This window comes from Cygnus atratus, chromosome 1 (assembly GCF_013377495.2).
Source record: "Cygnus atratus isolate AKBS03 ecotype Queensland, Australia chromosome 1, CAtr_DNAZoo_HiC_assembly, whole genome shotgun sequence".
Taxonomy (NCBI): Eukaryota; Metazoa; Chordata; class Aves; order Anseriformes; family Anatidae; genus Cygnus; species Cygnus atratus.
In genome coordinates, this window is record NC_066362.1 from 184,031,334 (window position 1) to 184,053,911 (window position 22,578).

The 22,578-nt window shown below is 33.4% G+C and overlaps 1 protein-coding gene across 1 annotated transcript in view; it reads right to left on the reverse strand.

The window, feature by feature from the left end:
- The window catches only part of NBEA (neurobeachin), a 516,634-nt gene that overhangs the window by 69,522 nt on the left and 424,534 nt on the right, over window positions 1-22,578 (reverse strand). Inside the window, exons 44-45 of the mRNA XM_050714797.1 lie at window positions 16,051-16,163; window positions 6,662-6,802 (exon numbers count right to left, since the gene is read on the reverse strand). Coding sequence (XP_050570754.1) covers window positions 6,662-6,802; window positions 16,051-16,163 — 254 coding nt within the window. The remainder of the gene's footprint in view (window positions 1-6,661; window positions 6,803-16,050; window positions 16,164-22,578) is intronic.

The window sequence follows — 22,578 nt, forward strand, 5'->3', positions numbered from 1 at the left end:
AGTTTTATTCCTTCCTTTAAATTCATGCCCAAATTTATTTCCATGTATGTCTCCTTATTTGGAAACTTCATTAATCCTCAAAGCAATTCCTAATCACCAGATCATAATTCATATTATAGTATTACACAGCTACTATTTGAATTTTATTCTATATATCTGATATTTTGTTTCTGAAACTTCTGAACATATCAGGGGACTCCTGAAGAATTTTTGAGGGAATTATGTCACATTATACACATTGTATTTAAATTATCCAGGATTATAGAGGACTAAAGGAGTTCAGTTTCAGTAGCATTTAACAACAGCTAAAAGACACATAAGGAAAGCGTGGATGCAAAGGTATTGAAAGAATCCCAAACGAGGAGGAAGATGGAAGACGAGGGAATTCCGATTTCCAGAGACCATTTTTTTCTCTAATTTTTCATCCTTATGTCTTCCCAATTACTCCTTTCTATCATATGCAACAGTCAACACGAACTACTTTCTTTCAAAGAGAAATATTCCAAATTTCTCTCTTTAAAGGAGAAGGAATTAGATGTCTCTATTACTGTTATCACAGTATGTTGGTACGTTAGAAGTAGCTTAAGGCAATTGTTTATATTTGAACAAAGACTTTTTTTTCAAGGGCCAGTATCTTAACTTTCAGAGTACATGCAATCATTTTCATTATAACAATGCCAGACATTCTCCTACTTTCTAATTGAATTCTGATTTTTTTCATATATTTTTTTTTCTATTAAAACATTGGGAATTTATTTTTAAAAGATACTTTCAAAACAATAGTCATAAATCTGAGAAATTTATTTTTGATACTACAGTAATTCCAATCAGAGAATGCCAATATGTGCTAATTAATTAATTAAAAACAAATAAATTAAATGAAAAACATCACAATATCATTTATTGTTGGAGTACCCTAAGGCGCATTGCACAACAACTTTGTTTGCATTTATTATTATTGAAATAGGGAGTGCATAGCAAATGACAAAGAGGTTTATAAATTGAACAGAGTATTAGAATTTAACAGTAGCTCAACATGGAGAGGAGCATAAAAGTATCACAATGAACTGAAATACTGAAAGAATATAAATTGTTTTCTATTATATGTATTTATATATGAACCGTTGGGGCCGCTCAAACTAAAGAAGAGAAGGCCCCAGTGTGACTTCATTGCGACCTTTCAGTACTTAAAGGGGACTTATAAGAAAAGATGGAGAGCAACTCTTTGCTCAATCAGATAATGAAAGAACAAGGGGGAATGGTTTTAAACCTAAAGAGGAGAGATTTAGATTAGAGATTAGGAGGAAATTCTTCACTCAGAGGGTGGGTGGTGAGGCACAGGAACAAGTTGCCCAGAGAGGTTGTGGATGCCCCATTCCTGGAGGTGTTCAAGACCAGGTTAGATGAGGCCCTGAGCAACCTATGTAGTGGGTGGCATCCCTACCTATGGCAGGGTGGTTGGAACTAGATGATCTTTAAGGTCCCTTCTAACCTGAGCCATTCTCTGGTTCTATGATATTTTACAGTGCTTCCAACAGGGAACTCCATGTAAAATACAACTGAAAAAATATACACAGAGTTGGATAATATCTGAAGGACTATTCACCCTAAAATTCTATTATTATTATAATCTTAACATTATATCTACATTAAATTCTGTTAACAATATAATTATTTTCATTTTAACTACATTCACCTCCCTCTCCCCCGACAATCTCTGTGTATATTCGCAATAGCAGTCTTTGCAAATTATGCCATTTTTTCTAGCTTACTGATACAGAAAACTTTATAAGTCTTTTATCTGAGCGCAAACAATTCTGTCTCCTACCAGCCCCTGCCTACTACTCTTATTCTTTGTAAGATGTATAAGTTGTTGTGAATGCCATTGTGGTACTGTCTGTGGGTCACTGCTGAGTTTCTGAAATCAGAAGCAGCTGATGGATTAAAAAAAGCAGAAACCAGAAAAAATGATGTAATTACAATAAATTATGTAAAAATATTAATCCAAAATTCCATGACAACATTATTTTAAGCATCTGAGACAAATATACAAAAGCAATAAAATTTATAATCAAGGATTAAACCTTTAATAGTTGAGCACTACAGGGTGCCCTATTATGCTATCCTACTATGACCTGTTGTGCCTATCTTTTTGGATGTTTAATCCTTAGCAGAAATTCAGAGCTTTTACTAGCTTTATCTCAGACCTCTCACATAATTTGAAGGTATTTTTTTCTCTGGAAAGTCAAGTGCTTATATCATATAAATACAATTCATATCTCATTCAATAGACTCATATAAGTAGTGTTATTCTATGATACTGATTACTGTCATTTCATGTAAAGGTTTTGTTGCTATGAAAACTAGAAAGCTGCACAATGTTTTCATTATAACCCCATCTCACTCATTCCACATATTCTGAATAAAATTCATGCCTTCTTCACTGCCAATGAGAAGCGAAATTCGTGGGATACTTGATTACAATGAATACAAGCTTAAGCTGTGGGAACAAGTAATTTTTCCATTCAACAGCACTTCTCTCCCTCCATCTCCACTCTCACAACACATAGTCCCATTGGAATCATTTATGGTGGGAGGAGGGGAGGGGAGGGGAGTGGAGAGGAAGGGATGTGTCATTCTGAGACATCTTATGTTAAACAAAAATGTCTTTTCAGCCCTTTGTCAGAGTAGAAAAAGGTTATTTGGGGTTTTGTCAGAGTGATGTACACTTTTTATCTGATATATCTGTGACTGTCCTGCTCAGGCTTACAGAACAAATTCAGGTTTACTTCAATCTATTTACAAGAGGACCTAAAATCCTCCCCACCTTTGGTTAGGGCTTAATCATACATGACTCACAATAAATCCAGGACTTCTTCTAACTTATACAGGTACTTAGTCATTCTAACAGAAACCAGAAACCAGCTGTCCTCTGCAAACTTCTTGATCACCCCATTAGAGAATACTACTTTCTAATACCAACATTTCCAATGTTCCGTGTTTGTTTTTATCACCTTTATTAACCTGACTGAACAATACAGTAGACTTTCACATTCAATATCTCTCTCTGTAAAGTAGGTATCAAGCTAATAATCTACTAATCAATTTAGGAACAATGCTAATCACTCTTTAGAAACTGTTGATTTTAGATACAAACCTATTGTTTGGAGATCATTTGGGATTCATTTGTAATACTAGCATCAAATATTTCTAGGCAGTGGCTCAGTTTTTATGAAGCTAGCTAGCTAGAGGGTTGTTTCATGACTTCAAAATTCTGTAATGATGTAGTGTTCTTAAATGCACAAACCATTAGTTTAAATCAACATGTACAAGTTAGTGATAAATTATAATTTCTGTTCACATATGAATGTGTGCATGACTCATGTATGTGTGTTGGGGATGCTGTACAGAAGAAGAGTGCATGCATAGTCTTGCTTCGGGAGAATTTCAGGCTCAGCTGTAAAACCCTCAAGAGGGACTGTAACCAGTCTGGAAAGGCCCAGTGGGGCTGAGCCATTTACAGTCCTAAAACTGCCTTAATTTTTCTCTTGGAGCTGTTGCAGAAGAGAATGGAGCACATCTAGACTGGTACAAACGGGTCACAGAAAATACAAACAGAAGCTTTGCAGATGCAGTAGTATCTCATAACTACTTCAGTCAAGGATTACAGCCTATTCTATCAAATGTAATGAAAAGTGGAAGAAGAACACATTAATAACAAATTGATTAAGTTTGCTGTAATTATAAGTAGTCCCAACGTATTATATGCTGAGCCAATGTGATATTTTTGAAAATGTAATGAAATAGGTCAAGTCTAAAGATGAACTTTTTATGGACAATCGTAGTATACAAAATAATTCAATTCTCAGAGAAAATTCTACTTGCAGTGAAAAACAGATTAATGACAAATGGCAGGCAGAGATTGATGATATCAGAATAATAACACAGGACAGAACTGAGGCTAAGGTATAAAGTGCCTTTTATAAAAGTAGCCTGGTATATTAGATAAAGGAAAGAAACAGAGGGACATATAAGACAGTAGGTCCCAGATTATCACAGAATCGATTCAGAAATACGATATGTTTTGAAGCAATGTTTTGAAAAGAACTGACAGGAACCAGATTGCATCTGTCAAAGCCAAAAAAGCAAGATTCAAATAATTTATTTTTAAAATTTTGTGGCAATTACAAAACTCTCTCTATATATACACTTCAGAGAGGCTGAAACTACCTTCCTTACTGCAACAACTATTTCTTCCAATATAAAGGTCTAAGCATATAGTTTCTCCCCCTTAGATCTCCATTACTCTATACTGTTTTGTTCTACTTCTATCTAGACTCATTCTCAGTGTATTTTTTTTTATATATAGCTTTTTTGTTTGTTTGCTTTTCTTTTTCTTTCTTTCTTTCTTTTTCTTTCTTTTTCTTTCTTTCTTTCTTTCTTTCTTTCTTTCTTTCTTTCTTTCTTTCTTTCTTTCCTTTTATTCCTTGGGTGACTCAGTCTTCTCCCAACATTTTGCTTTCCACTCTTGTCTTTCACTCTCATTTTGTTGTCCCTTTCTGGCAAAAGCTCTCTTGTAACACATTTCTTCCCACAAAACTTCTCCAATCTCCTAAAATACTGAAAGTAATTTTCTGTTTGGATCTCTGCACCTCTCATTGTCACCTTCCTTTTCCTGGACTAGATTATAATTTATTTAATAAAATAAAAAATAAAAAATCTTATATGGTCATCTTCACTAACTCATAGCAAAACACGACTGAAAAAATTTCATGAGCAAGAAATCCTTCTTAAACTTCCAGAAATCTGACTTAGCTTTATCTATCAACTTCACTTGCATAATCTTCCCCCTTAGGGTTTTTTTTTATCTTCTATTTTGTAGCCAAAAATCTCTCCATACGGATCATGATGATTTTATAATCTCCATATCTGTGATCTTTCACTGTCTCCTTAGAGACTTATTTTCAAATCTTTATTTTGGTTTTCCACATGCAGTCCTCTCCAGTCTTCTCAAGCATTTCTTTTTTTCCTTTTTATGAGCTTTAAAGTTTTCCCACCCTTTCACTTCTGTTGTCTCCTCCCAGTAGGGATTGCTTTTCTTTGATGGTCACTTGTATTTAATTAAACCTCAAATATCTATCTAGATGTGCTCTTGTGTATCTTACGTATGCTCCTTAGATATTTTCACATTCTTGGCACTATCCCACTTCCCTGGAAAGCACTATTTTTGCTTTTGTTTTCTGCTTTATGCTCTCACAATATACTGCTTGCTCCAACAAACATAATTTGTCAGATCTATATTGCGAGGTCATCAAGGCAGAGACCGTATTCTCTCACTCCTTTAGTGCAGGAAAGAAAGACAGTTAGAACACCTACAGTACTACATAAACAACAGCAGTAAAAATGACACAGCATTAGCCTAATACAGGAAATGAATACTCCTTGGTGTGCTATATGTTCAGCCAGCAAGCAGACTTTTAGACCTAAGAATGTGCCGGTTAGCAAGAGGGGATCTTTTGTTGAATACCAGCCAAAATTAATAGATAAACATGCAAATAAAACCACTATTTTTAATACACTTTAAGGGAACAAAGAAGCATATGTGAACCATAAAATGTATTCACAGTACATGAATAATTTAGCAGTCTTTAAAAGGAGTATAGTGATCACCCTGTATAGGAGTGTAATCAACATTTCGTTTCCCACGGGTTTAAGAAGTATATCCTGAACTCACAGACGCATGAATTCTTCCCTTCCCTTCTTACCAGGACATGTCTAGGGAAGCTGAGATGAGTGATAATGCAGATCTCTAGCTTTGTGCAGCTGTTTTGGTTGGTCGTGTGTGAAACATGCTTACAATGCACCTTATATGACAGATTTTTATTGACAGAGTGGAGTTCAAGTTCAGTAATTACACAGTGACTCAATTCTTCTTGAATTCAGGTTTCTTTATGAAACCTTAAGTCTCTCATCAACACTCCCTTTTCTGTAATTCATTGTGTTAACACATCAAACAAATCCAGATTCATTCTATCTTTAACGTTTTTTCCCCCTTCTCTAGGACTAATTCTGAGAGCAGGATTTAAGCATGAGATTTCTAGAACTGAAATAGCAGTTTGAAATTGGAATCTATATTTTACAGTTCTGAAAATTTTAAGCTATTAATTCATTATGAGTTACAGTTCATTTGCATAAAATGTTACAGCATACTATTTTAATATAAAACTGTTACTATAATTTCCCTCTCAATCTGACACAATTTAATGTGATTTTTATGAAATGTTTTTCTTTAATCTTGTATATATCTGTCTCTAGCTGAAAATAATAAATGAATATACTAATAATATCAATTTTCCATATTGTCTAGAGACTTTTTAGATGGATTTAATTTTGGATGGATTCCTTCATCACATGGTTTACATGTCCTTATACCACCTCAGTTAAATATATTTCAGACTGTTTAGGTAAGAAGGACTCCCTGATCACTACAAATGAGTATACACAGTATACACAGAGAATTTGTGAGATTTTTAAGTTAATGAAGAACACAGAGATTTTGATAGGAAGGTACTTTCATTAATAAAATCAAAATAGTGGTAATTGACAGAAGAGATGCTGTAGGTAAAGATGCTAATGAAAAGCAGGATCCAGAAACACTTACAATTCGAACAAGCCAAGCCAATGTAGAAGTAGATGTAGAATAGTGGGTGTTGTAATGGTAAGGTGGAGTCTGATCATCTTCCCATGTCTCATAACGTTCTGCATAGAAGACCGCTCTCTTTGGGTTCAAAGCACCAATAGGCTGCAAAGGGATGAGAGGTTAAACATATTATCAGCTGAAGGGCAGCATGTCTGGTATGTCATAGGTTAATTCTACATTAAGATTCACTAAATATGAAATTCTGCAACCAAACTCATTCCATGCTGTAGTAATCCTCTCAGATTGCTGTAATTTTAGAATTTTATTTCAAAGGCCTTTTGTACTAAAAGTCTTATGACTTTCCTTATTTTAATTGACAAATATAAGTGATCCACATCTGCAAACTTTCAAGACCTTCTTGAAGTATGAGTTGTTTCCCAATTAATTCAGTAACATTGTTCTGAAAATAAACTTCTAAAACTGCATTTAAAATGCATTGAGGCCAAACTAATATTTCTGTTGCTGTCATTCACCATAATCACACAGCTAATGAAAACTGACTTTTGCTCACACAGGATACTTTGTAATGCACAGTTCATGATGAAAAGATTTCACGCGGAACTGCTGATGGTGTCTGGTGATCCTAAGCAGAAATACTTAAAAACCATGCATAGCCCTGCAAGACTGGATCTACTTTCTGACTGAACAAAGCCAGGTTTTACTAAGAGAAACAAACAAGCTTTTTCTAAAAACAATACAATTTGGAAATTATTCACAAATTCTAAGACCATTCTAAGCATACTTAAGAGAAAATCTATATAAATAAGGAAAAATGAAAAGAAATAAAGTAAGACAATAGGAACTGTTGGTTTTGACATGTCTACTTAGGTGATTATGTTTTTCTATGATTTTTTAACCCACTTTATCTCATAATTTTTTTTGTAAAATCTGTTTGTTACTGTGTGATACAAAAGGCATTGGAATATGGAAAATAAAATATGAAGTAAACAAAATGTTGAAAGATATAAATGCAAAGTGACCTTAAAACTGCTTTGCCAGATGAGATAGTAGTAGTGTGTTTCTCTATTACTTATCTACAAAGAATCTTCAGATTTTAGTTTTTGTAGCAAAATCAACCAAACACAGAGGAGAATACATTTCCGCACCAAAGAACTTACTACAATTTTAAATGATTACTTGATCTGAATTTCTCAAAAATTCATAGTAAGATTTTTTTTTTTTTACTATAAATTCATATTATTAATGGAATTACAACTTGAAAATAAACATGCACTCAAGAGCTTTGACCCATTTCAAAATGCTGACAGGTATTCTTGCATTTCATTCCAGAGTACAATTTTTCTACTGAGTTGAAATCCAAGAAATTAAATACCAATATAAGGTTTAATCAGTGTGTTTCAATGCACTATGTATGTAACTGAACTCTTCTAAAGCTACAGATATTTTATGGCTTCTGTGCTGCATTACTTTTTGAGATGACTGTTAAAAAGGCTGACATAGAACTTGTTTTCCAATTTTAGGTATTATAGCTTGGTTTTAAGTAGCAGTGTTTGATGAAGTGTTACATTTATAAACACTACGATTTCAGTATTTTTCACATGAAACACTCTGGATGCTTAATACTTTGCTGTGTTGTGGAGATGTTAATAGCTTTCTCATACGTGTAAAATGTATGAGTAATCCCTATGGATCAGTGTTATCTGATGTAGATTGCACGGCAAGACCTCACAAAACATTCTTGAAAGGGAAGTAGGAGCCATTCCCTAACACTTTCCAGGCTTGTTTCCCAACTACTGGAAAAAAAGAATAAAATAAATATTTGCATTTTTGTTAGTATCATTACACATCCTGTCACTTTCAGGAAACATGTAGGCATTATTACAGCATGTAAATTGCCAATACATAAAAATCATTGCTCGACTACTTTCTTGAAAGAGTAACTTAGCAAAAGACATTCTTTTCCTATTCCACTGACAAACTGTGCAGATACATCTGCACTTCACTAAATTATACCAGGGTTCTGGGTTGCTCTGTGGACTGGATGGGACCTGCCAGTACCACCCTCATCAAGACAGTCTGTATCCATGTTTCTTACAGAACAAATTCCAGTCCCTAGCTGAACATTTCCAAAGCTAAGGCAGTAATTCACACTATAGTGTGTTTACAGGAAATGTTCACCCCCTCTGAGAAGGATATACAAATTGGCAAATGAGTCAGTGAGATAGTACTTTCTAATGGAAAAACACCCTGAGAATATATCTTCCCTCCACTGTGAAGGTGCATCTTACCCCATGCTACAGTGAATTCTGAGGCTATGAGATACAGAGGCATGATCCATCATAATGTTATTGTACATATGTGCTTGAAAGCAGAGTAAAGAATGATATGGTGATTACAGCAAGACTGAAAGTCAAAAATCCAGGCATTTCAGTATATATTTGAAACTGATCAGATGCCTTTCATCAAATAAGTTATGTGGTTTTGTTCTTCACTGTAAAATGATTACAGTGGTGAGAATGGTTGTGAAACATAAATAATCCTCAATATCAATTACAAGATGTTTTATTTTGTATATCAGCAAAATATTGTTTTTAATGGTGATTTAACCCATAGGTTTAAACAACATTATTAAATGTGCATATATAGATAGATAGTTGTATTCAATGGAAAAGGTACTTTCTCTCAAGAGCTTGACAATTATTTCCTAAAGTCACATAAAATAGTAACGTAAATACACCATCATATTTTCAAGATTCTTCAGAGAGGTGTTATTTCAATTTAGAAGATAAAAGATATGTCATAAGATTGTACATTACCATTTTTATGTAAAAGATGCCTGCAAAAGTAGCCAAAATAATCTACTTTCAGAAGACATATGTTCATTTTATTAAATGATAAACCTAAAAAGCTGTATTCTGAAGATTACCTTCATCCTCATCAAAATTCTTTTCAGAGTCAGAATCCATTTTTTCTTTCAATTACTTTAGGCTTCATTTGAAGGAAAATGATGAAACGCACAAAATATCTGCTATTTACATGAAACATCATGGGAGTCATCCCTCTTCTTGCACAGTGTGGAAATTTTCATGTGAAAACTTTTGGGGAGAATATTTTCTGGGAATTATCCTTCCCTGGCCCAGAGAGAAAAGAATGAATGAACAAAAGAATGAAAGAAAGAAAGAAGCAGGGAAGGTAGATCCTGTCTCCAGCTAGGAAGTCCCACCTTCTCACCTCCAGAGACTTCTCTGGAGAGATACTCAATTGGATGAAGCAGTGATGTAGTCTGGGATTCAAGAGATACAGCTTCATTTCTGCCATTCCACAAATATTTCTAGTGTTCCTGGGTAAACTGCTTAGGTATGACTACGGCTTGCAATACAGAGGTGTGCTAGAAGTCCCCGAGCTCGCTCTAGAATGGTTGGCAAAGAAGCACAACCCTGCTTATGCACAGGTGACAAATCTCAGTAGTGTGGCTGTAGTACTGCCTAAGGAGCAGAGCTGGGAGTTGCACCATGCTCACGCAACTTTCCAGCTTCTGGTTCAGAATTACACCAGTTCTCTTTGGCCTGCTGCAAATAAATACAGGAAACATCTGATCTTCCTCTTCTCCTTTTCTTGCAGGTGCAGAGATTTCCTCTGTAAGGCACTTCACACATTAGTAGAATCAACTTAATCTCTCCTGATGTATGAAATCATACACATTGAAAAAGCTAACTGAAAATGCTTAGGTCTCTTATTTTCTTTTGTTGTATAATTAAAAATCTTGCTGATTAACCTCAATTTGTATGCACCAAATGAACAGTCATTTGCTGCAAGAGGAAAATTAAATAAATAAAATAGCAAGTATGGGGTAAATTCAAAGAAGCATGCCACTAGTTTCCTTAGTGGTTTTTCTTTTTCCCTAACATCCATGTAGCAAAATATTTTTGCCCAAAGCAACTGGTAACAGTTCATTCTTCAGCAAAGACTAATCCATTTTTACTCTGATAAGACGTGTGATGCTAGATTATAAATTCTACAATAAAGGTAGTCTCTCACATTTCCTTTTTGTATGGATGAGACATTTCTGCTTTTACTCTTTCAAAGGGTGTAGGGAGTTTTGGTCACTTTTCCATAGCTGTATAGTGCCATTCTCAGCCCAGAAAGTCAACTAATACAGTTTTAACCTGATACTATAGTTATAAAATACAGATAAATTCTAGATATGGAACTATCCATGCATCTTCATGTAGTGGATGAAAATACTTTTATTTAAATTTCATTAAGATGCTCTTGCTGTGCAAACTAGTTAAAATCTCTTGCACAAAAATACAAAGGCAAAGGTGAATCTATGTGTTGTTTCTCAGTCCTGTACCTTAACCGTAACACTAGTATGGAAATTGAATTTGAGTCAAACAAATTGTTCTGACCCTTAAATAAAAAGTTCTTTCTATAAAATTTTATAAAAAGCTTTTTCCACATACATCATTTGCTTTTTTATTTAAAACAAAACAAAGCACAAGTGTTTACGGACTCTTACCAAATAATGTAACTTTTCATAACAAGCTTTCATAATATATTCTTTATTCCAATCATGCAAAACATCTCCCTCTATGACAACTTCTATTCAGCCACTTCATGTCTGGTGTACTAAAAGCTGCTGTTTGAGTTTATTTTATGCTTCTTTTTCCATTTAAAAATAAAGTAAGTATTTACTTTAACATTAAAAACACACTGCTATTCATGTCACTCTTTTTTATCTGGCTAATCTCTTCAGACATCTGGCCTTTGAACCAGTGTATTGTCAATACATCTAGTGTTTATATCCAGTGGACATGTTATGCTAGCTCATGTAATATTTACTGTTTTGCCAGCTATCTTCATAGAACTACATTCTCTCATGAGAGCAGAACTGAATGCAGCATCCTATTTATCTGGCCACTGAAATGTTGCTTATCTTAACTCTAATTCAGGCAGCAGCTACCTTATCTGTTTATATCTTTTTCTAATGCACTGCACAAAATTGTAGCTGGATACAAAAGGAATCTTGAGCATGAGTTTATTTGGCTTTGGCTGAACACAGACAGCTTTTCTTGACTACTTGTTTTTTGTTAAAAAAAACAACAACAGCAAACAGCAAACTTTAAGTAGGGCATCTCAGCATGGTACTTTAAAATTTAAAATAAATTCTAAATTTATCCACATTTTTAAACAGCTTTTCTTTGGCATATCAACCTCAAAATTATTAATTGGCATGAGAGTTCTGGTAGATTCAAAGTATGAGAGTTTCGCTCGGTAAATTAACTTTTTATTTAAGAAAATAATGCTTAATTGCGTGGCTTAAACTAAATGAGAATCAAACTAATTTTCCTTCTGATAGTAGAGTTGCACGTGATAAAGAAAGAAGTTTCAGTTGCAGTTTTCATTTTTCCAGTGAGTGGCTCTTGATACCCATAAACTCCATTCCATGGTATATGCATTTTTGGAAGTGTGGTTTGCCTTGAAATATTCACACCTCGATGCGTTCATTTGCATTATTACATTTAGAAGCCTTCAGGCTTTATCACTTCCTTTTCTTGAAATGGCACAGTAATAAGGAAAAGTGGTTATGCTTATCACCACACGTCAGTCAAACACCCTCTATATTAACAAAATATAATTTTTTCCACTCAATGAATGGGTGTGTGATGTCTCATGCACATGTCAATATTAGTATTACTTTGCCTGGTGAAGAAATAATTTTATTTAACCGGATGTATGACTAGAAGTAAATGAGGAAAATTTCCCATTTACACTTTAATGAGCAGGAACAATGCAGCAAGTCAAACCCATGCATTCACTATAATTTAGGAGTAAAAGTCATACAATTTTGCGCAAACAAACTACAACACATCTTAAGTGCTTTGCCTGAAAACAATACCCCCAAAACCTCTGGGTACAGGAGGGGCTGCATACACATTTTGTGTGCTAATGTTTACTACCATACGTATTTTTCCAAAGGAAATCTCAATAAAGAAGAAAATAAGCAGATCATTTGGTGGTTTGATAGTAAAAAGATAATCTATGTATCTATGACGGCCTCTTTCATTAGCTTTTCAACCTGTCAAACAATAAATATAACCTTTAACCTTGTATAAGTAATGAATAAAACTTGAGCCTACAATGTCTAACCAAATAAAAGGTCCAATAAATCCTACAGCTACATCACCTTCAAAGCCTGGTCCAATATATCCTACAGCTACATCACCTTCAAAGCCCATGTGCCCTGTTTTTAAATCTCAAATTATATGTAAAAAGGAAAAAACAAACAAAACAAAACACTTGATAGGGGAATTTCCAAACACTTCAAAGAAAAAGGTGTGTAAAGTATTTTTAGACTAATATTTAAATATAATTGTTTGGAGAGAACAAGAAACATTTGGATGCAAAGGTATCACCATAAGGAGTGCTAAATAAAACTAGAATAAAATGGAATACAAGGAGAGGACAAGTTACATGTTCAAGACTGCTTTGCAGAAATGTAAATATTTAAGTATGAGTTAAATGCAAAAGGCATATGTTTTACTGTCACTGACATTGTCAGCAAACCAAACACATCTAATTTCATTTCCACAAAACATATGAATTGCATTTATAAAGTATATTCTCTTAGCAGCTGTGAAAATGCATAGGTGATGTGTAATATTTTATACAGAAAGCCTAGGAATCAAAGGTTAAAAAATTTCAAAATAAGTGTAGTCAGTTATCATAAATGACACTGAAGCTTTGTGGGAACTTTGGGTGATAATACACAGATGGATGATTTCAAAAGAAGATAGATTTAGTACCTATATTTAACTATAAAAGATGTTTTAAACCAACAAAACAACATATGATAGGTGGCATCACTTTTAATTTCAATTTTACTGCTTCTGTGGACTTCTACAACCCTAGTAGTGCTAGAATTCTAAATGTCTTCAAAAGGTTGTTTGAGGCATATTAATTGCTAAATATTAAGGACAGAGGGTTTTTGAAACCCAAGAAGGGCAAACTTACAGGAAGACAGAAAGTCAGGAACTGACAAAGGAGATTTTATCTATCAGCAGCTTAGCTTGAGGTTCTGAGTTGCCATCAGATCTGCAGAAATGCATTCCAGGGTAAACTATGACAGAAGGAAGTAGCTCCTCATGGAAAAGATACTGTGTGCACCTGACCCAGAGGTCTGACTGAAGCCTGGTGGCACACCTAGCTTCAATAATGTGAATAATAAATCACCAGTTTTTAAGCACTAGGCTACTCAGAATTCACCTCCCAAACAAGGAAAGAAGGGGCTTAATTACAGATTCTGGACAAGAATGAAAATGAAAACAGAATTGCCAAGGAAATATTTCAGGTAAGATCTGATTTTGAAGATTATTATCTATTAATAGTGCATGAACTGAAACAGGATGCAAGTAACACATAACAGCCGAAGTGCACAGAAGTATGGCATTTCATACTAACTGGCCACTGCATTTTACAGAAAATCATTAATCTAAATTTCCTTTTAAAACCATTGTGAAATGAAACCTAAGGAGCTGCTATCAGATTTTATTGTAATAAACACTTGAAAATTTTGACAATTACACCCCTTTTAACCTGAAGGATCCCAAAACACTTTACAGATTGCACATGTGCTTTCTCACACATACATGGAATAAATGCAGCCCAGATCTTGCCTGAAAGGAGAGACTATTCTGTCTGACTACTTCTCTGTAGTTTTTTTCAGAGTAGCCAAAACCCAGCTTTTCCACAGGAAACCACTGGTAGTTTTCTAATAAGTGGATATATTTATCATATTGGGTAAGAAAAGGTCCTTGGGCAAAATACTGCTGTGCACATTGCATGGATTCTTGAAGAAACAAATAACCAAGGAAGGGCTTGATTTTACATTTCCTTTCAAAGGAGAGCACTACTAGGATTGCGGTGATACTTAATAAACCGTACAAGCACTAATTCCATAATGAGTCTTTACTGACTCGTGAGGAAAACCTATCTACTCAGCTATCACACTACTTCCTGTTACAATTATATACTTAAATAGGCTGCCATAAAAATTTGGATTCAACCAAAACTAAGTAGCTAATGAAAGACTCATGAGACACAGTCTAATCTTGTTGCACTTCACCACACACACTGCTATTCATACTGGAAAGAAGTGGATTTGAGAGATTTTGAAAAGTGTAAGGGTCTTAATGAAAGCTTTATCACCATAAACAATTTTAAACACATATTTTTATATTCACTAGTGAACAAGCCAGTGCAAGTTTATTACTGATCTTTATTTAACTCACATTTGTGGATTTTCTTTTATTGTTTCTGGTACAGGTTACAGTGATGTTATATAAGTAAAAAACACATTTGTGAAGCAAACATATAATATTGTGAAAGGTCAGTAGTTTTGCACAACATAAGTAGTGTCTCAACCAAATTTTCTACATTTGAGGCCTATAGTTAATGTAGTTTGATTTCTGTTTCTTTAAAAAAATCTTTATTTACCTAAGAAAAAAAGGAGGGGAAACTTAGGTGTCTATCTGCTATTATTCAATCAAGTACTATTCAAATTGTTTTGGAAGTCTCACAAAAGCAGGCTTGCAGGAACAGTTACAGTTGTCTATAGGTACTGCATGTAGAGCTTCTGCAAGTACAGCCATTCCAACAGGGATACAAGACACTGAGATGCCAAGGGTAGGCTCTCTCTGCCAATTATATATAAATTGGCACATATATATATATTTATTTATATAATATATATTATATTTATATAAAAATTGGCACATAGATAATATATAAATATTTTACATATATTTTATATTTATATATTACATATGTGCCAATTTATTGGCACAATTTACGTAGCAGGTCTGGGTAGACTACAGTCTGGTGATATTAGAGAAACAAATGACAGGAAATGTATTATTATTATAAAAAAACTAACTGCCCAAGTTTGATTGGAGGACCACAAATAATAATAGGAACCAGGTACTCCATATTCTAAAATAAAAAAAGACTTCTTTACTTAACAATTGTTAAACCAACAGGTGCTGCTACTACAGTCTAGGCCTTGCAAAAGAAGTGAAAAATTAGTCTGAATTTTTAATTTCTAAAGGATCAGTTTTCATGAAGTAAGGGAGACAGTAAGATCAAGTGGTCTCATCATGAAATGGAAGTCAAAAGGCACTGAACAGTTGCCAAGTTTGGAACTGGATCTGTTAGTGTCATATAAATACATAATGTACAGATTCATTATAAAATTATTCTAAAATAGAAGTCTAATTCATACTTTTCTGACTTTAAGATAAAGACTTACTTATTAACCAGACTGTAAGTTATAAAGCAAAATTTCTTGCTAAAAAGGCTGGCTATGTGTCTGTAACAGTATTGAACAATACCTTTGAAAGATCCCTGAAGTTGCCTGGAAGGGTCAGGTCTAACTCTTCAGATTCATAGTTTGTTAACACCCATGGAAATACAGGGTATTGGTTCAAATCATTGTACGTTCGTCCTGTTAAGAAAGAAAATGTTTTAAGAATTAGGAAATAGTGTCAATTTCTCCAGCTGAAAAACAATCTAGCAGTTACATTCATTGTATCACATGCTCCTAATTCATCCCACTAGACAGAATCAGGTATAAATATTCCAGAGATTAGCAGTTGTTTAGACGCACTTATTTTGAAACAGAAGTCGACACAGAAATCAGCGTAATATCAGCACAGTATATTTCAAAATCAATATAAAACACCTTATGCCATTAAGCACTTTCCTTCTCATTTCCATGGAGCTGTTTTCTAGCACAAAAGCTGAAATCTAAAACTACTGGAGTATTATTTTTCTATCAGCTATATGCAATGTGATTAGCTGTAAATGACAGTCCAACAGCAAGGGTCTCTATTTGAGGTTTGAAAATGGAGGTCTGACCTGAAGCGTATTAATCCATTATTCCCCACAACACTTCTCCACTGAAGAAAGGGTGAGATCTCAGAATTAGAGGTGGAAGAAGACATGCTTACTGTAACAGTATTTCCTAGCCACTTTGAAAATTAAAAAACATTTTACCACTCATAAAAGATGGAGCTAACTGCCCCAGGCTACTCTCTACAAACGTAATGAAAGAAACATTGCTATGATCCCAGCAGCAGCTCAAATACGCAAAAGCCATCTTTAGATACTGTTTCAAAAGAACAATTTGAGACTGAAGTGAACTGAAAATTATGAGTTCATCACCAGGAAAAGTGCGTTTTGGAAAGGCTGTTACTTTGGTGTCAACTGGTATTTAGTAGTGTCTAACATTTCAGTGATAAGACAAACGAAGTTGCTCAGTACAGAAGCATCCACCATATTGATTTACTGGCAACCACACAATATGCAACATGAGTCTTAAAAAACAAAATCACGTAATAAATATATGTGTGTGTGTTTATATAATATAATTAGCAGACTGAAATAACCCAGGTTAACAATTCCCAGTCCTGCAGCAGATTTACGGCCCTGTCTTGCTAACTGCTTCCTTCCAGATTCTGGACAGATTCCTGGGGTACAAAACCTGGCACAGAAAAACACAGGCTTCCTTGTTCTGAGCAGCATTTGCAATTCTCCACAAAAATCAGCTCTGCTTTAATGAAATATGAAACTTTCACTGCTCTACAAGCACCTTATTTTTCAATGGAAGTTGATGAACAAGAAGTGTGTTTCTATTTTGTACATAGTCTCACTGAAAAAGGGAAAGGTGGACATTGTTATTATTATGGTTTTTTGTTTGTTTGTTTCTTTCTTTTTTTAACATTTGGAACACTACAACTTTGTTAAATATATATACATATATATATAATAAAATATATATATAATATATATATATAATATATAATAAAATATATATAAATATATATATATGTACGGTGTACACAGTGCTGTTATATATATATATATATATATACACCGTACAAATATACACATATATATACGTATATATACACCGTACAAATAAACATGGATAGGAATAAAGGCAATTCTTTAATCTTAACAGTGAATGAATGCAAAACCATTCTTGGACTCAATGAGTAGTTATCAGACAATTAGATCAAGAAATAAAGCAAAATTTATCAGCATGAGAGAGGAAAAGTACTCTCTGGCAGAATATCAATGATTTTGTTTAAATTTTGGGGGACTCCTAAAGCTTTAAGGAAGGTAAGTCTGTCACATTTTCATGTCTTTCAGATCAGAATATTGTTAGCTGCTTTAGTAAGGGATTAATTACATATGATTTCTAAATTTTCTTCAGATTGTCAAATTTAATTTTTTTTATAATGTGACTTTAATACAAGTATTCCTTTATATAATAAATGGTTTTCTCACCATAACAATCCTCAACTAAGTTAACAGAAGAGTTTGTAAAAATCTCCACAACAGAAAATATACCAAAAAGATAGTAGTGAAATTTCAGAGACAGAAATTTTCCTTTTGATTTCTCCTGAATTCTTCTGTTCCTGTTCTATAAATTAGATTAATATATTCTTCTCCTCTTCTAAAATGTTATCCAAAATGAAGAAAGAACTAATTCACATAATATTTTAGAAGTCAGAAAATAATTTTAACTACTGCACAACTTTCTTTCTAATATATCTCAGTGACACATTTACCTTTTACATTTGTATTATTGTTATACATTTGCTGTTTATGTAGACAGCAGACTAAAATAACTTTGAGATTCAGGAAAAGAATGACTGAGGTGAGCACAGTTTAATACAAAATGTAAGCAAAAGTTATGATTCTTCAGAATCAAAATCTCTAATGGAAAGGGTAACTAAAAAATAAATTTAGAAAACACTGCAAAACATTTGTAAAGGTAAGAACATCCTTCTTCAAAATTCTCAAAAGGAAATTTAGGTTTATCCAAAATTACTTTTAATTTCAAAACTGAGACTTTACATATTGAGATTTTATTTCATTTCAATATTTGTTCCATTAATTTCTTTTCAATTTCAGTATTCTATCAATGAGACTTTGACTTTTTGTTCCAATTCCACGTGAAAATCACAAATACGTAAACAGCACAAGAAAAAAGCAATCCCAAACCTAGCTGTTGTACTTGAGTTCTTTGCTGTGTGCTTTTGATAGGTTACTTATATTATGGACAATTGAAAAAATTATCATCTGGAATTAGCTCTGTGTTATCAGTAAAACTTTTGTCGATTTTTAACTCCGCAATGAGAAATAATTTGAAGCAGATGATCTCACAGTTTAGACAGGATAAGCTACATACTATGGAGCCCTTGTGATTATGTATTTGGTAAATATAACCATAGTCTTATGCCTAAATAAACAAAATATTTACTTCTCTCCTACTTCAATATTTATACAGCATATTTTCTTATGAAGAGATTAACTATTAATAATAACCATTAAGTTGTTTAGTAAAAAAGTTCATCATTTATTTTTCTTAATTCAACATTTTTCTTTTTAATATCAGCAAATAAAAATGACTCAGAAAGATGAACCCTAGTTTAAATTGTAAAAGGAGAGCAAACACTCATGATGAAATAGGACCACACATCTATGCTTATCTGAGTGGAAGACAGTGATCTAGGGCTGTAATGGGATTACAAATCCCTAATTCTAAACATGCATAAATATTAGTGGTTTAACTTTATTAGGAATGTTTTCTTCATCAGTTCTGACTTTATAATGGTTATTTTCAGAGTAAAAAGTCAGCAGACGAATATATTTAGCCATCTCTTCAATTGTCTGGTGCTTCCAGAAAGAATCATTTGTTTCTTTCTTTAGCTAAATAAATATAAAACACAAACCTGTACTGCTATCGGCAGTCACTATACCTTTTCAGAAGCTTCAGATTTTTTTCCCAAGTAGGCTTACAGAGATTAATATTAAAGGCTGAATATTAAATATTGCAAGCCTCTGACACTAATCTACTTGAACAATAAAACTGAAGCATAGTAAATGAGATCTCAGAAATACTGGATATGTTCTTCATTAAAAAAAAAAAAACTTTTAATTAAACCATCCAATTTAATGTTTTTATATGGCACTTTAGTTTTGAAGGTAAAGTGAGCTAGAGACAGCTGACAAAGAAATTATAACTGCAATTCCTTGGTGAAAATGTTAATGACAGCAAAATATTGTTTAATTAGATGATTGCAGCATCTGGATTAACACTCTTTAAGAGCAATGTTCCTGTGCTTGTCTGCTTCTTCACACTTTACAGACATTTTGTCATCTCTAGGTCATTAGGAAAGAATTTTTAATGATTTTTCTAGAAGCAAGTAGTTCGAGTTACATCTAATTAGATGACAATAATAAGCCCAACACATGCAGTAGCTAAATATATACATAATTAACCAGCAAGGGCTTGTACATCACAAAGTAAAAAAGTGGAAAATGCTAAACAGGCAAAAATAAAAAAGAGGGAGGGGGAAGAAGTTCATCTGAATTTATTACCTGACTCGAGATGTCATTTTGTTTTTCCACAAACCTTTAAAAATAATCCCTTTCCACTAGAAGAAATGACTTACAAAAATTATGGATATAATTATTCTCCAGTTCTATTAAGAGCTGTGGCAGGAAGGATTTAAAAGAACTAAAATACCAATATACAAATGCAAACACATATTAAATATACTACAATTTGAAAAGAAAAAAAAATAGTAGAAGTCAGTTACATACTGGGAAATAGATTTCAAAACTAGACTTCTAACTGAAATAGTGGGCACTGCAAATATTACAAAACTACTTGTCTCCACTCTTATTGATTTCTTTTGCTACAGTGGGATTACTTTTAAGTACTTTTCAATCATTTTGAAAGTGAGAATAATAAGAATTACTGGGGCCTTATATCACCCAAAGCATTCAGCTGACACACGTTGTTCACATGCAATATGGCCTTTTTCTATGTACATGAAGAAAGGGCAATTAGTATAATCATAGCTGCTCCCAGCCCTTCAAAACTAAAGAATCCCTGGGAAGGGAATAGGTAGGAGGAGGGGGAATGTGGCCAGGAAGGCTTATGTCTACACAGCCAGGACAAAAACCAGGGGCACAGAGAGTATAACACTGAGACTGATGGATAAATAGCAGAGTGCAGTGTTTACTTTTTTTGAGGGGAGGGAAAAAAACAGAGTTGTAAACATGATGAAATATGTTCAAGTCAGTAAAGAGGTGAAGACTGTAGAAACAGAATAGGGAGATGAGAAAATAGTTGGCTAAAGGGCCAGTGAAACAGGTTGAAAGAAGACAATAGTTTCAAAAACATAGAATCATAGAATCATTTAGGATGGAAAAGTCCTGTAAGATAATCTACTCCAACCTATAATAGTCACATGAGTGACTTTTATTGTTTTAAAAACAGTTAGAGGCTAATGAAGCACCGTTGTAAGAAGAAAGGAAGATACAAAGAATTACATAGAATACAAAGAATTAGCAAAAAGCTAAATGCCTTTGTTAGTGAACCTCTGCTTATTTGGAAGAGAAGAAAAATGATAAAGGGACCTATTTGTCACTTAGCAGCAAATAATCCACATTTCTCAAGTGGCAAACATCCACTTTCCTTAAGTGACTAGGTTATGGCTCAGATATGCTGAATATACCAAAAGAAACCTAAATGACAACATGATTAAAAAAAATTGGTGCACAAATTTCTCAATAGCTAAAATCAATGATATCGTTAAACATGAATATTTTGTTTAAACAAAGAGTTATAGTCCAAAACTAGGCCACCACTGTCTACACAAACAATTACTGGTAAAGAAGTTGTAACTTTTGAAGAAATCTTTATTATGGGATCTCATTACAAATGAGTATAATTAAAAGTGTATTTGGAAATTGGATTTACAAAACAAGAAAGAAATAATACATCATGTCTTTACTTGGCAAAGGATGTCATACTCAATATCTCATGTTTGTGTATGAAATACAAAATATTGTATTTTCTTCTGGTTGCCAAAGGTGGTGTCTACTTCATACATAGAAATTTGCTTCTGTGTAACACAGATGTATCTGGACAGTTATCAGTTCCAATGTTTCTAATACAAGGATAACTAAAATAGGATGACTTTTCAAAAAACATTTTTTTCCTTTTTGCTTTCATTAAAAACTTCAAAAATTGTAGGGTGTGTTTCAAACTGGAATAAGAGGTTTATTGACATGTGTAGAATTGCAGACAGAATTAATTCTCTTATGTTGTTTTCAGAAAGTTTTTGTCTGTGTGTGTGTAGCTGGCAGGAGGGCAAGCTACCAAGGGCAAATTTTATTCTGACTTTCAAACAAAACATCAGGAAATTCTATGCAACAGATGTTATAATGCTAGCAACTGGTAACTATTTTTCTATGTTCATAGTCTCAAACCTTGAACAAAATGAAAAAGATGAAATTAAAAGCACAAAATATAGTATTGCAATCATGCTTTCTTTCAAGCTCTTTGCATTGAAGACCACTCTAACATACACTAGTCATAGCTGATATTAGCATATTAGTCATAGTTGATATTATTGATTGCTATTTAACAAATTTTGGCCACTTCTAAAAATTTTTAAATCAGCATATTGATTCTCTTATAGAAAGCACAAAGTCAATCCATGTGAGCTCAAAATGTCATCAAAAAGAACAACTTTACAAAATAAGTCAGTCAATTAAAAATGGGGCTAATCTTTTACCTCTTTCAGAAAATACGGTCTTCACCAAAATTTAAATTTGAGTTTGATCATGTCTTGCTGAAAGACTTGATAGAGATGGTAGGTAATGTTGTTGAAATGAGCAAGTGAGTTTATACAAACAACGAGATTACATGAACAAAAGAGATTTACAACAAGAGAATGATACTAAAAAAACTGCCAGAAAGTAGAGAGACACTGTGAGACACTACTAAGATAGTGATCAAGCTGCTGTTAGTTTTTCCAAATACAATACAAATT